The sequence below is a fragment of the Sceloporus undulatus genome, chromosome 3, assembly GCF_019175285.1.
Source record: "Sceloporus undulatus isolate JIND9_A2432 ecotype Alabama chromosome 3, SceUnd_v1.1, whole genome shotgun sequence".
Classification (NCBI taxonomy): Eukaryota; Metazoa; Chordata; class Lepidosauria; order Squamata; family Phrynosomatidae; genus Sceloporus; species Sceloporus undulatus.
Window position 1 is genome coordinate 272,104,272 of NC_056524.1, and position 15,368 is coordinate 272,119,639.

Genomic DNA, 15,368 nt, shown 5'->3' on the forward strand with positions numbered 1-15,368 from the left:
TTCAGTGGTGCACTTTTCACTTATACCAAGTTTAAGACAGAATTATAAGTGCGACTCCAGAAACTGCCATCATTTCTGTGTATTTAGCAGCAGCTGGGGAAAGTGACCAGCAAGGATGCAGCCAGTTCATAATACTCAAAGTCAGTGAGGCTGGGTGTGTACCATCGTCTGATCATGTGGAGCTTGTTGAAATGGGGGGAAATAACTATTTGAGCCTCCAGTAGACTTAATGTAGGCCTGTACTACAGGATCTCAAATGCCTGCCTTATCTTCTTGAGAGATATTCCCACATCCTGCTGGCAACTAGTTATTGCTTTTTGCATTGCTAATTTACTATAAAGCCAGATGGGCTGAGTGTGTCTGCAAAAATAACATAACATAACATCAATTTTGAATTTAAATTTAAACTCCACCCCCCTGAAAAAAACAAAGCAAAGCAAATACTGTAACTATTTCCCAGCTGCATTGCCAAACAAATCTAGCCTGTTTTTGGCTTGGCTTGGCTGACTTTCCATTGCTTTTGGCGGCAAAAAGAGATAGAGCAATGGAGGATTCCCCCCTTCCTTCCTCCCAGAGATAGATTACCCTGATCGCCCCAAGATCTCTGGCACAAAGGTTGGTGTTTGAGTGATTTTAATATGATTTTATAATGTTGATGCTATATCTGTGTATTTTACTATTGTTTTTATTATTGTAATTTTTTACTCTTGTAACCCGCCTCGATCCACAGAAGATAAAATTTATTATTACTGTATTATTATTATTACAGTAATAATAATAATGACAATAACAATAATAATATATTGCAGTTTCTGGAATGTATGGCATTGCAAGGACCATTTTATTTTTTATTCTCTTTCATAAATAAAGTATAACAACAACAACAACAACAACAAGAAGAAGGAGGAACATCCAGGAGGCCAGAGAGGCAGCACCTGCAGAGGAGCCTCTCCAGCTGTGGCCATGGCAACCCTGGCCTGCCTCAGAGGGAGAGAGGGAGAGACGCTTCGCACTCGGGACACTTGGGGCCCCCGCCGCGATCCGTAGCACGCCCTCTGTCTGACCCGGAAGTAGAAAGAGGCCGGAAGTGGGGACTTCGAAGCGGCTCTGGGTGCTCTCTCCCTCTGAGGCAGCTCCGGGGGACTCAGGTGAGTGGAGGCGACGGAGGGAAGCGCTTTGGGCTCCTCGGTGCCAGCAGGCTCTAAGCCCCGGGGAGGGGAGCCCTGGCCCGGGCCTTCTTTGCCCCGCTCCGCAGCCCCAGGGCTGGCTTCCCAGAGGCAGCCCCTTCCACCTGCTCCAGCCCAGCCCCCTCCAAAGCTCCCCTCGACGGAGGGCCACCAGCCTCTGCTTCTAAGCCTCCCGAGAAGAAGGGCAGCCCTTACTCTCAGGAAGGTCCTCCGGAGGCTGAGCTGGAATCCCTTTTCCTGCAGCTTGCCTCCATTCCTCCCTTGGGTCCCTCCTCCTCAGTGGGACCTCCCTCATCATATCCCCTCTTAACCGTCTCTTCTCCAGGCTGAGCATCCTTCCTCAGAGGGCTTCATGCTTTCCAGGCCCTTCGTTTGTGCCCCGGAGCCCCCTCCAGAGCCAAGGGGAGACTAGGGACCTCTCTTTAAAAATAGCCTCCAAAGAAAGAGGCTCCAAGGAAGAAGAAGAAGCAGCCCTTACTCTCAGGAAGGTCCTCCGAATGTTGGCTGGACTCTCTTTTCCTCTCCTTTGAATCCATTGCGCTGGGTCCTCTTCTCTGGAGCAGCAGAAAACAAGCTCGCTCCCTTCTCAATATGCGAAGCCTCCCAATACTTAAACTGTCATATCGCCCCTTAATCATCCTTTCTCCAGGCTAAACATATCCGTTGAGGCATGAAACTCCCTGCAAGTCACCTCTCTGATAGGGTTATTAGGGAAGGAGAGCCATGAAGCCCATTGAAGGAAAGGGGAAAATAGACGAGGAAGAGGGAAAGGAATAACGAAGGAGGCCTTTGGTTTCACTGAAGCGCTGACCCTGGCATGTCCTTGGTATGTTTGCCATACTTTGGAGGAAGGAGCTGGCAGAACTGCCTCTGAGGATTCCTTGCCTAAGAAAGCCCTGGGAAGCAAAGGCCATGCCAACAGCAACAGCAATAACAGAAGCTTTGGAAAGATTCACACTTTAATAAAAGCTATATAAAGATAACAATGTGGTGGTTCTATTGGGGAACTATTAAGGGCTTAATGTACGAATGTGAGAACTGGACAGTGAACAAAGCAGATGAAAAGAAACCGCGTCTGAGACGCAGGGCTGGAGAAGACTGCTGAGGGTGATGCCCTGGACGACAAGAAGACAAACAAATGGGTCCGAGAGCAGATCAAGCCAGAAACCTCCCTGGAAGAAGCCAAGATGACAAAACTGAGCCTGTTGTACCTTGGACACATTGGAAAAGATAACATTAGAAAGGAGGGAAGGCAGTACTGTCCAAAGAAAGGAAGACCACTTACCAGATGGATAGACTCAGTCAAGGAGGCCACAGGGTTGCCATGAGTCAGCGTCAACTGGAGGGCAGTTAGCAACAACAACAGGGGCCTGAATCATAGAATTGGAGAGTTGGAAGAGACCCCAAGGGCCACCCAGTCCAACCCCTTTATTCTGCCATGCAGGAACTCAGAATCAAAGCATCCCTGACAAATGGCCATCCAGCCTCCATTTAAAGACCTCCAAAGAGGGAGCTTCCACTACATTTCAAGGAAATGTCTTCCAAAGTCAAACAGCTCTTACCGTCTGGATGTTCTTCCTAGTGTTTAGGTAGAATATCTTTTCCTGTAGCTTGCATCTATTGCTCGATGCCCCAGTCTCTGGAGCAGCAGAAAACAAGCTTGTTCCATCCTCAATATGACATCCCCTCAAATACATAAAGAGGGTTATCATATCACCCCTTAACCATCTCTTTTCTAGGCTAAACATTCCCAGCTCCCTAAGTCGTTCCATTTTGTTGGCCCTCCTTTGGACACTCTCCAATTTCTCAACATCCTTTGAATTGTGGTGCCCAGAAATGGACACAATATTCCAGGTGGGGCCTGACCAAAGCAGAATAGAGAGGTGCTATTATTTCCCTTGATCTAGACACTATACTTCTATTGATGCAGCCTCAATGGGTATGTTTAGCCGGGACAAGAGACAGTTAAGAAGTGATTCCATTCCAGTTGATCTTGGGAGCTAAGCAGGGTCAGCCCTGATTAATACTTTGATGGAAGACCACTAACAAATATCAAGTGCTGTAGGCTCTGTTTCAGCCGAAGAAATGGGTAAAACCACCTCTGAGGATTCTGTGCCTAAGAAAACCCTATGAAATTTATTGGGTCATGATAAATTGATAGGTGACTTGAAGACACAAACACCAATTCACCCACTTTTAGAAGAGTATAAAAGAATGAGGGTTTAAATACCCTAAAGGGACCAGATCCTATCTGATCTTGGAGGCTAAGCAGAGTCAGCCCTGGTTAGTACTTGGATGGGAGACCATCAGTGAATTCCAGCCGCTTTAGCCTATATTTCAGAGGAAGAAACTGGCAAAACTACCTCTGAGGATTTCTTGCCTAAGAAAACCTTCTGAAATTTATGGAGTCGCCATAAGTAGACAGGCAAATTGAAGGCACATACACACACTGTTATGTTTCTGTCTTTATACTCTTAGATCGGTGGTCTCCAAACTGTGCTCCTCAAGAGATTTTGGACTTCAGCTCCTAAAATCGTAGACTGAGGCTTCTGGGAGCTGAAGTCCACAATCTCTTAAAGGGCACAGTTTGGGAAACACTGTCTTCGGTGCGTTACAGAGCGCCGAAAAGCAGTGCTCTCCCTTCGCCGTCATTAGCTGCGCCAAGAAGCCCCAGCGGCCAGGTTTCCTGGTACAGCTAAAAAGAAGCGCTGAAATGGGGCTTCTTGTGCCCCGGATGTGACGCTGTGAGGTGCGCACTCGCGGCGTCATATCCGGGGCGCGATGTGCGGACGCTATGCGTCGGGCACGTAATAATGGCGGCGCCCGTGTATATAGGGCGCCGCCATTATTACGCCCCCATCACGTGCTAGGGGTGAGGCCGGTGTGGACACTAGGTCCTCGGCCAACCCCTAGCATGTGCCGGGGGTGCCGGAAGGGCCCGTCTGTAACACGCCTTCGATTAACCATATATTGATAGGACCATTTTCCTGACTGCTCAGTCTGTTACTGAGGTGTATCCATGCATGACAATATGCTTGGGTGCCTTGGATGCAGTTCACATCCTGCAGGCATAGCCAGCTGTAACCAGAACTGATGTGAAGTCGAAGGCTTTCACGGCCAGCATCCATAGTTTTTTGTGGGTTTTTCAGGGTATGAGGCCATGTTCTAGGAGAGTTTATTCCTGATGTTTCGCCAGCATCTTTTGAGTGACACCAATGATTATGTAACACATAGAGTGGCTCTTTTTGCCACAGCCGCAAAAAAGATTAGAAAGAGAGAGTTAAATAAAATTGCCATAAATTTCCAGGGAGACGCAAAGTATTAATCAGATTTTATGATGATATTATATAAGTTTACTAATATCCAGGAAAGATGTCCCTTTTTCTTGTTGTTTTTATCAGCTAACTATTTTAACTGCACACTAAATGTTGGGACATTTTTTGTCCTTTGTATTCTGTGCCTTTTGTTTTAATTGTTTTATGCTTTTTGATAAGCTGCTTTTGTCATGGCCTTTGGCTAGTACAATAAACCTTGACTTGAGTAATAGATACTACTACTACTACTACTACTACTAATATTTATTTTTAGCCCATCTCCCCCTTTCGGATTGAGGTAGGTTCCAAAAAATAATCAAATAACAATTATATAGTACAAAAGTTCAACATCTTTATCAATGACTTGGAGGAAAAAATTGGGGGAATACTTATCAAATTTGCAGATGACACCAAATTAGGAGGAATAGCTAATACTCCAGAGGACAGGATCAACATTCAAAATGACCTGAATAGACTAGAAAGCTGGGCCAGAGCTAACAGAATGAACTTCAACAGGGAGAAATGTAAGGTACTGCACTTAGGGCGAAAAAATGAAATGCACAGATATAGGATGGGAGACACCTGGCTTAAGGAGACAACATGTGAAAGGGATCTAGGAGTCCAAGTAGACCACAAGCTGAACATGAGTCAACAGTGCGATGCGGCAGCTAACAAGGCCAATGCGATTTTAGGCTGCATCAATAGAAGTATCGTATCTAGATCCAGGGAAGTAATAGTGCCACTATATTCTGCTCTGGTCAGGCCCCACTTGGAATATTGTGTCCAGTTCTGGGCGCCACAATTCAAAAAGGACATTGAGAAACTGGAGCGTGTCCAAAGGAGGGCGACTAAAATGGTGAAAGGTCTGGAAACTTTGCCCTATGAGGAACGACTCAGGGAGCTGGGGATGTTTAGCCTGGAGAAGAGAAGGTTAAGAGGTGATATGATAGCCCTATTTAAATACTTGAAGGGATGTCATATTGAGGAGGGAGCAAACTTGTTTTCTGCTGCTCCAGAGACTAGGACCCGGAGCAATGGATGCAAGCTACAGGAAAAGAGATTCCACCTCAACATTAGGAGGAATTTCCTGACAGTAAGGGCTGTTCGACAGTGGAACAAACTTCCTCGGAGTGTAGTGGAGTCTCCCTCCTTGGAGGTCTTCAAACAGAGGCTGGATGGCCATCTGTCGGCGATGCTTTGATCTGGATTTCCTGCATGGCAGGGGGTTGGACTGGATGGCCCTTGCGGTCTCTTCCAACTCTATGATTCTATGATTCTATGATTCTATGATCCATTCCCAACAAAAGACAATCGAATTATTCAATCTAAAACCAATTCAGATTAAAATTCCAATTAAATTAAAATTAAAAATGATAAGGACAGGCGGATAGTAGAGTAGCTATAGACAGAAGGCAGTCTAATTAGTTGTTGGAATCAATTGGGGAAGTCCTGCCAAAAAAGATCCGTCTTAACTGCCTTTTTAAAGGCTTCAAGGGTATCAATCTGACGGATCTCAGACACTAACTAGATCCTAATAAGAAGCAGACTAGGGAGGTGGGGGCTTGTTATTCTGTGTCACCTGGAATACTCTGCTTCTGTGCATAGAGTTTTAGTTTTTGGTGAGTAATGATGCTTGCTGAGTTTAAAAAAAAACATTTTGAGGAGATATTTTACAGCCTCTAGTCAGAAATGTAGTTATTTACTGTGTTGGGGAGGGACTCTTTAACACCCACACACCTCAATCCGGGGTGTTTACCTCACTCATTTTCTGGGTCACCAGGAACTGCCACAATATGAAGCATGATGTTGGGTGGAGTGGCATTACAGCTTCTGTGTAATTTTCATTTGTGAATGCTTAATTATGTCAGGTGTGATGATGAGCCAGGTCTATTATTTTTTGGCTTATAGTGTCAGACACTTTGAGGACAATTTCTGGTGTTGGAAAGATTCTCCCCCACACTTGTCAAGCAAGGATTTTTTGGCCTACAACTCCCAGAATCCCTAGCCAGCATAGCCAATACCGAGGCATTATGTGACTTGTAGTACATTCGCTGGTAAGCCAATAGGTGTATTTGCATTGGGAGGGGCAGGGGTATGTTGGGCAGGGTGGCATTTGGTACAATTTGCTGATATTATCATCTATTGGACCTGGGATACCCACACAGATGTAGCTATATGCAAAGCTGATCATTGTGTGATTCTAGATGGGTGAGGCATTGGAAAGGGCCTGCCCTGTAATCTTTTTTGAAGTTCCTGCATTCTACAGATCTCCAAAACAAGTTAGACAAATGGATTTCAATGCTGGGGCTAGCCTAATCATAATATCAAAAGGGGTGCATAAATAAGGAGTTGAGCCCTCATATGCTTTTACATGCCTGTGATTCATTGTTCAAAATTCCTTTCCTCGCCATTTCATCTAAGCCATGTGCCCCTTTTCGTATTAAAAATTGGACTGCCTTGAGTTCATATGCAGTGTTGCAATGGCATGGCAGCCATATTTCTTCAATGAAATGTCCACTGTAATAATGTACCTTATATGTGTACATATATATCTCAATCATGTAAAATACAGTCAGCCCTCCAAATCAGCAGGGGTTCGGTTCTGGAACCCCCTGCAGATAACAAATTTGGGACTCAAGTCCCATTAATGTCATTGGATGCCTACATGCGTGCGGCTGCATTGCCATGGCTGCAGGCACATGCCACCATTGACAACAATGAGGTGGAACCATCCATGGATGGCTGGTCCACTGAAATGGAAGGCTGAATGTATCATGTATAATACTTTACAACGCGCCTGCTCCATACACGGGTATGCCATATGTGGCTTCTGGTTTATGCAGAAGCTGCGCTGTAATAATCTCTGTGGTGTGTGTGGCTGCCGTGCGCGCATGCCACACCACTGTGTGCACGAGCCCCATTCATTATAATGGGGCTTGAGCATAGGCAGAATTTGCCTTACGCCGGGGTGTGTGTCTGGAATAGATCTCCCGCGTAAGGCAAGGTTCCACTGTATATACTCATGTTTAAGTCTAGAAACGTATGTTATAAAATTGACCCAAAATATCTGAGTTGACTTATCCACAGGTCAGTGTCAGTACGTATAATATATGTATGGTGAAAGGCAAGAGTTTAATTGCCCTGGAAGCACTGAACCCCTTCTACTCTCTCATCCATCCAGCCTTTAGTATAGTACAGTGGTACCTCGGGATACGAAATACCCAGGTTACGAATTTTTCGGGATACGAAAAAATCCCATAGGGATTTATTGTTTCGGGTTACGAAAGTTTTTTCGGGTTACGAAAAAACTCCGGCGCTGTTTTAAATGGAGCCGCGGCAGAGCCGCGGCTTTTTTCCCCATTAGCGCCTATGGCAATTTGGGTTACGAAGGTTTTTCGGGTTACGAAATTAGCCGCGGAACGAATTAATTTCGTAACCCGAGGCACCACTGTATACAAATAGTTATGCCTGCTGGAATTTTATGAGTTCTTTGGCATTGTTTTCCTTTACTTAACATCCTTCATTAAGTGCCCCTAAGTTTTATTCTTGACTTATTCACAGGTCATATCAAAATCCATAATTTTGGCCCCCAAACCTGTCTTCAACTTAAATATGATGTCTATGTATAGTTCAGTATATATGGTATATATTGTTATTATGATGTGTCTGCAAGTCAACACTGACTTTTGGTGACCCTATCATACAGATTTCTTGGCCCGATTTCTTCATAGGATGATTATCATTGGCTTCCTTAGGGCTGAGAAGTGTGACTTGCCCAAGGTCACCCAGTGTGTTTCCATGGCTGAGTGGGGATTGGAACTTTGGTTTCAAACCTCTGCACTACAGTGGCTCTCATATACTATGTTATCATATATACTATAACAAGATCAGAACAGTTTTGACTGTCCTTGCTTTTAAAATTCAGGTCTGGTTCTGCTTGCCTGCTGCTTTTGCTTCCCTTCCGTCTCTGTCTACATTGGATTGTCATATTCTTGTGCACAGAACTGTCTTCTGCCAATTGCCATGTACACAAATGGTGTAGCTACTCGACTAAATGATCACAGTGGTCTTTTGTAGCAAATTGAGGATCTCCACCCTTCCTGTTGAAAACCTTGTAAATGATTCTGAGGTGGGGGGAAGAGCATATTATTATTATTTTTGGAGGATCTGAGAGTGGACATGGTCAGGTTTCTATTCGATAGTGGCTGCTTTAGTTTGGCTGCATTTACTTAGGAGCAGAGTGAGGTGAAATGATTTGTGAAGGATTGGCAGAAGGATCTTGAGCCCAAATATATATCTGTTCTCTGGAAAATATCCAGTGCATGCTTCTCGGGTCATACACAGGCCACTTTTGGTTTACTTCTGCTCTCTTTACCACTGTGGGTCTTTGATGTAATCAAACTACCGAACAAACTGAAGTACTACCAACACCAACAACCTCTTCCCCATTAAAAAAATGAAAAGAAAAAGGCCTATAGCTCTGTGGATAAAACCCTGGCCTGCAGTTCTGAGTTCTAAATCCAACTCCAGCATCCCAGTTAAGGGTTTCTCCCAACACATTGCTTGAGGTCTTGTGTGTATATCAGCCAAAATGTTTTACAGCAGGTTTGAGTCCCCCATTAGATCAATCAGTCTTTATTTCTCAGGTACAAAACACACTGCAGAAATAATCTCATTTGAGACTACTTTAACTACCCTGGCTCTTGAAAATGTTAGTTTATTGTGGCACCAGAGCTCTCAGACAGAGAAGGCTAAATATCTCACAAAACTGCATTTCCTGGAACCCTGTAGCATTGAGCCAGGGCAGTTAAAGCAGTCTCAGACTGGATTATTTCTGCAGTGTGTTTTCGACCTTAGCCTGCACAAAACCTGTTGTGAGGATAAGGCAGGCAGGCAGTAAAGCCATGCTCATTCCTCATTATAGGAAAAGGAGGATAGAAATGTAAATAATAAACATACAACTAATTACAGAGAAGCATGTAACATTAGCCATGAGTGTAGCTGTTATGCAGGAAATAAAGAAACCAGAATGGCTATAGAGAGTGAACATCACCTCGGGACAGGAGATGTGGCAAACTCAAGAGATTTTGAGAGGGAATAGGTAGCAGGGGACCAAAAGAGGTGGAGGAGAGCCCCATATATGACCTAGAAATGGAGGTTGCTCTGTGATATGGTAGTCTTGGGAAAAGATCTGGAGCAGTGAAGCAGAGGGTTAGAGTTAGGTAGGCCAGATAGTTGAAGACTAGGAATGCTGCCACACTGTAGAAATAATCCAGATCGAGACCACTTTAACTGCCTTGGTTCAGTGCTCGGGAATCCTGGGAATTGTAGTGGATTGTGACACCAGAACTTTCTGACAGAGAAAGAGAAATGTCTCACAAAACTACAAACCCCAGAATTCCACAGCCGTGACCATTAAAGCGGTGTCAAACTGCATTAATATTGCAGTGTAGATGCAGCCCAAATCTCTAAATTCTTACTCAGCATTTTTGCTTGTGTTTACTCACATTGTTCTTCTGCATCACTGTTTTGTTTGAAGAAAGTACGTAAAATCACTCTTGTGATCCCACATTCAGCTTACATTTGCCCTCCTTTGGTGGCAGGTAATATCCTTGGAACATGGAACCCCAAGGGGGTCCCCGAGGCACTCCCGTCCACCTTTCCAAAGACGGCCCAAGCAAACCTTCCATCCTGCAGAAAAATGCCTATGCCCGGCTGGTCCAGAAGCACCATAGTGGACGATTCCATTCCTACTTGAACTACATTGCTCAGATGCTGCAGCTGGAAGAAGGCACCCCAAATGACTCGGGTTTGGATGCTGAGCCATTGTTAAAAAGAGGCCTAGTGAGAGAGACTCTGTTGAAAAATGGGGTGAAAGCACCAGGCGGTTCGCCGGTCAGAATGATGCAGCCAGGCCATCTGGAGGTGGGACAATCTGAGCGACCAAATGATGGCCGAGAGGAAGATTTTGCCAGGAAGCAGCTCCGCCATCAAAGAGATCCCAGTGCTGGTAAAGGAGGCAGCAGCGAGGATGTGGTGGTGGAAGAAGAGGGTCACCTTTCTCCTAATCGCATTGGAGATCCACCTGCCCTCTTCAGAGTGAGGCATGTACTAGGTAATCAAGGGATGATGTTGACCAGACCAACTGTCTTTCGGCAGAGCACCTCCACTTCTGGAGAGAGGGACCGAGAGGAGGTCTGGGGTGACAAAGGTGGTGGCAGCGATTCTCCAGCCGTCTTGGACAGAGCAGAAGGCTGTGCGTCTGCCGGACAGATTGGTGTGGATTCACCTACAACGAATGCCGGGAAGGCTGGCCTCTTGTTGCCCAGCCAAACTCACGGTGAGCAGCTAAGTGTCTTTGATATGGGTCCCAAACACACTGCCAAAATAATCCAGTTTGAGTCAGCTTTAACTGCCCTGGCTCAGTGCTAGGGAATTCTGGGGATTGTAGTTTTGTGAGACATTTAGCTTTCTCTATCAGAAAGCTCTGGTGCCACAATAAACTGCAATTCCCAGGATTCTCTAGCACTGAGCCAGGGCAGTTAATGCAGTCTCAAGCTGAGATGGAAATTGGTTTCTGTTGGAAGAAACTTATGCATTTTCTTTCCCTTCATTATATAGAAAGGGTTTCCTATTTAGCTTCCTCTCTAAGACCTAACTGTCTCTATCTCAAGATTCTAAACTGTTAATCTTACAGTTGGTATGTGTTTCTAGCCTGCCTGCTAGTCTTATCTCTCTCAATCTTCCTGCTATATATAACTATTTTTAGTTAGATTAGGTTTTAGTTTTGTTACGTATATATTTATTAAAGCCATTATTGTTACGTTGAAGGCTTTCATGACCAGCATCCATAGTTTTTTGTTGGTTTTTTGGGCTATGTGGCCATGTTCTAGAAGATTTTCTTCCTGATGTTTCACCAGAATCTGTGGCTGGCATCTTTGCCACTGATGCTGGCGATACATCAGGAAGAAAATCTTCTAGAACATGGCCACATAGCCCAAAACCCCCACAAAAAACCATTATTGTTTGTTTGTTTTTAAACCACAAACTGCATATTTGTTATTGTTTTTCTGAATAAGTCTTTATTCTTTAGGAAGAATATAATAATAGTCTGACCACATGTTCATTATTCTGTAGATGAAAGCTGAATTCTAACAAGTTTAGCTTTCAAAATTGCATATTTTTGTTTCCCTTTAAAAGGGTTAATACCCTGGGAGACTAAAATTGCACCCCTCATTTTTCCTTGCTGATCTCTAGAAATCAACCAGAAACAGCTCTCGAACTATGTTCTCCCTCATAAGGGTTACAGCAAGAGGATGTATATAGCATGCTCTTACCAGTCCAACATGCTATAAAGATGCAAAGTATTCTTGGGTCCAAAACACACTGCAGAAATAATCCAGCTTCAGACTGCTTTAACTGCCCTGGCTCAATGCTAGGGAATCCTGGGAATTGTAGTCTGTTGTGGCACCAGAGCTCTCTGACAGAGAAGGCTAAATGTCTTACAATACTACAGTTCCCAGGATTCCCTAGCATTGAGCCAGGGCAGTTAAGGCAGTCTCAGACTGGATTCTTTCTGCAGTGTGTTTTGGACCTTAATGTTCTTAGTAATTTTTCTGTACATTTTTTCATTGAAACCTGGAATGGGGTCTGGTGTGCATGTATATGTGTAAGAGTGTGTACTCATGGTACAAGAACTTGAGGAAAGTTTTCCTTTCCCACTGTAGTTTTCACAATGAAAACCAGAAAGGGCTTCTGTTCTTTTAATGATTTGATAGAGGCAGCATACTGTACTGTAGTGGTTTGCGTGTCAGACTGCGAATCTGGAGAGCAGGAGGTGAATCTTTGCTTGGCTCTGGAAATCCACTGTGTGATCTTGGGTGACTCACACACTCTCAGCCCCAGAAAAACCCATGGTAAGTTCATTTTAGGGCAGCCAGAAGTCGGAAATGACTTGAAGGCATACAACAATAACGAAAAATTAGTTAATTAAAAATTCCCTCCCCTGCAAAACATATGTACTGTATCTTCTATTTATAACTGTGATGGGAAAGCCAATTAGTAGATGTAAAATAGAGAAAATCTATAATATGAAATGTATGGATGTTTGTATAATTGTCAAGTTATTTATTTTTTAAATTTCAATAAAGACAAAAGAAACAAAAATTCCCTCCCCTTTCATCATGGTTAAAAATCAGCTGCCTGAGGCAGCCACCTCATTGTGCCTAATAGTGAGTCCCTGTACTGGGAAGAAGGCGGGATATAAATAATATAATATAATATAATATAATATAATATAATATAATATAATATATAATATAATTAATAATAATAGCTGGACTGACCTTGTATGCTCAGGTTGCAGAATCAGAGCTTGGAAGTAACATGCAAAGTAACAGTTGTTTCTAATACATACTGCATTGGCATAAGAGATATAACGTACTTTGGACATATCATGAAAAGACACATCTACCTGGAAAGGACAATAATGCTTGGTAAAGCATAAGGAAAGAGCCAGCATGGTGTCGTGTTTGAACATTGAACTACGACTCTGGAGACCAGGCTTTGAATCCCTGCTCAATCATGGAAACCCAGTTGGTGGCCTAGTGCAAGTCACATTCTTTCAGCATCAGAGGAAGGCAAAAGCAACCCCCCTATGAACAAATCTTGCCCAGAAAAACTTGTGGTAGGTTTCCCTTAGGATCACCATTAGTTGGAAAGGCACAACAACAAAAATGGGAGTTTCAGCAGGTGTTGCATGTCAGGCAACAATTTAATAAGCCACATCTGCTGGACTTTCCTCTTTTCACAACAATTAAAGATACAGAAAATCAACAACTTTGAGATATGGTGCTTGAAAAGAGTGTTAAGGATACCATGGATGGCCAAAAAGACAAACCAATGAAGCAGGTCAAGCCTGAACTCTCTCTGGATATCAAGATGACTGTGGACCAGAGAAGATGGGCAGGAAGGAGCAGCCTGAGTCCACTCCGGCCAGAACCGGGTTATGATTGCGTCGACTGCACAACCCACTCCCAAAGTGGGCTGTGACCACTGGCCCTAACCCATGTTGCTAGGAGCCGGATTATACTAGCTCCTTTTTGCTCCAGTCCACAGGACTGGAGCATGACGTCATATCATGTTGAAGGTATGTGTCATTTGAATGCCATGCTTCCAAAGAGTCCAGAAGCCGCTTCTTTGGCTTAGCTGTTCTGGGCCTAAGTTGAGCTTGTCATATTTTGGTCATGTCCTGAGGAGAGATGACTCACTAGAAAAGACAATAATGCTAGGAAAGGTTTGGGCAATAGAAAGAGAGGAAGACTGCATGCCAGATGGATAGGTTCAACTAGGGAGGTCACAGGCCTGAATCTACAAGACCTAAGCTGAACAGTGGAGGATAAGGAGTCTTGGAGATGTCTCATCCACAGTCGCCATGCATCAAGATTGACTTGAGGGCAGCTAACAACAAATGTGGAGGACAGTAGCAAGAGAGGAAGACCACATGCTAGATAGGTGAAGTAGAGCAGTGGAAGATGGGAAGGGGGCTTGAAGGCGTCTCATTCATGGGGTCACCATAAGTTGAGGCTGACAGAAAGACAGTTAACAACAACAAAAAGGTACTGGACTCCTCGATATAGCGTTTTCATTCTGGCAACCTTACTTCCAGAACTTTAAGGATGAAAATAGGAAGGTTCCTCAACCACTGGTTTCTGTCCATTAAGCATCATTGCCACCACCCTTTGCTGTTGTTTCAGCTCATTTGAGCAGAGCTTGGATAAACTATTTAAATTACAACATCCAGAATCTTCCAGCCAGGCTGGCTGCTTCTGAGGGCTCCTTTCTGCTTGCTATATGGATACTGTATGTTCCTTAATTGCCACTTGTCCTTCACTGACTTCTGGCATGAGCAAGTTGGTAAATTGACAGTAACGGCACCCTTGTTTATTTTGAGTTAACTTTTCTTGTTTTATGCACAGCTTTTTGCCCCTTGAGGGATTTCACATTTTACGAAAGACACCTGGGAAGGTTTAATGAGCTCTCATAAAAAGGGTTTGATTGTCTTTATTATAGAGGATAAGAACTCAGCGTTCATTCAGCAACAGTTATATACCTGGATCCTCACCTGTGCACAGGGGGATGGGAGAGGCAGGAATGGGTACTCCACTGCAAGTCTGTGCAGGCTAGCAATGTTCTTTAAGTAAGGTAGCATCCCAAAATGGAGGTAGGAAAGGGAGAATAGTCTGGTAAATAGTGGAAGCTGATATGCATGAAAACCTCCCTAGGGAATAGATCCAGTGGGCTCACAGTGACTGTAGCAATCTCATGCGGTGGTTTTAAGTCACATTTGCTCAATCGGTGTGGACTTTCAGTTCCACAGGTGCACTTTGGCATAGGTTAGGCATCTTGTTTGCTCTTACCTGAGGCATGTTGAGGTGTGAATTGTGCACATCAACATGGGTGTGGGTTGGACCAGCAGATTGTAGAGCATTTGGGATGGAGAGGTTTGGAACAGGTTGCTTTTTCCTGCTATGAAGTGGTGAGAATAACCCTGAATCAGTCCAACAAAGCTGTTTGGCATATTTTAAGCTAATGTTAGGTAGGTTTTCAAGGGAGTGAGACCTGCCTCAGGGTGCAAGGGTGAAAATGGGATCCCCTTGCTCACCCCTACAATAGGCAGAGTGAGGTGATTGCCTCAGGTAGCAGATAGTGGGATGTGGCAACAAAGTGTTATGGGGTCGTGGTCTGCCCAGTTAACTGCCCGACGTAGCTTTTGGGAAGTTCTGGGTACTTAGCTTTCCAGAAAGTGGTCTTGCTTAATATCCTTGTATGTATTCAGAGACAGCCAAGCAGCAGTCTGTCTCATCTC

The 15,368-nt window shown here is 44.2% G+C and overlaps 1 protein-coding gene across 1 annotated transcript in view; it reads left to right on the forward strand.

Moving 5' to 3' along the window:
- Nucleotides 1-1,064: 1,064 nt before the first annotated feature.
- The window catches only part of LOC121925997 (DIS3-like exonuclease 2), a 192,568-nt gene continuing 178,264 nt past the window's right edge, over nucleotides 1,065-15,368 (forward strand). The window contains exons 1-2 of the mRNA XM_042458552.1: nucleotides 1,065-1,148; nucleotides 10,105-10,841. Of these exons, the coding sequence (XP_042314486.1) occupies nucleotides 10,121-10,841 (721 nt within the window). The 5' untranslated portion in view covers nucleotides 1,065-1,148; nucleotides 10,105-10,120. The remainder of the gene's footprint in view (nucleotides 1,149-10,104; nucleotides 10,842-15,368) is intronic.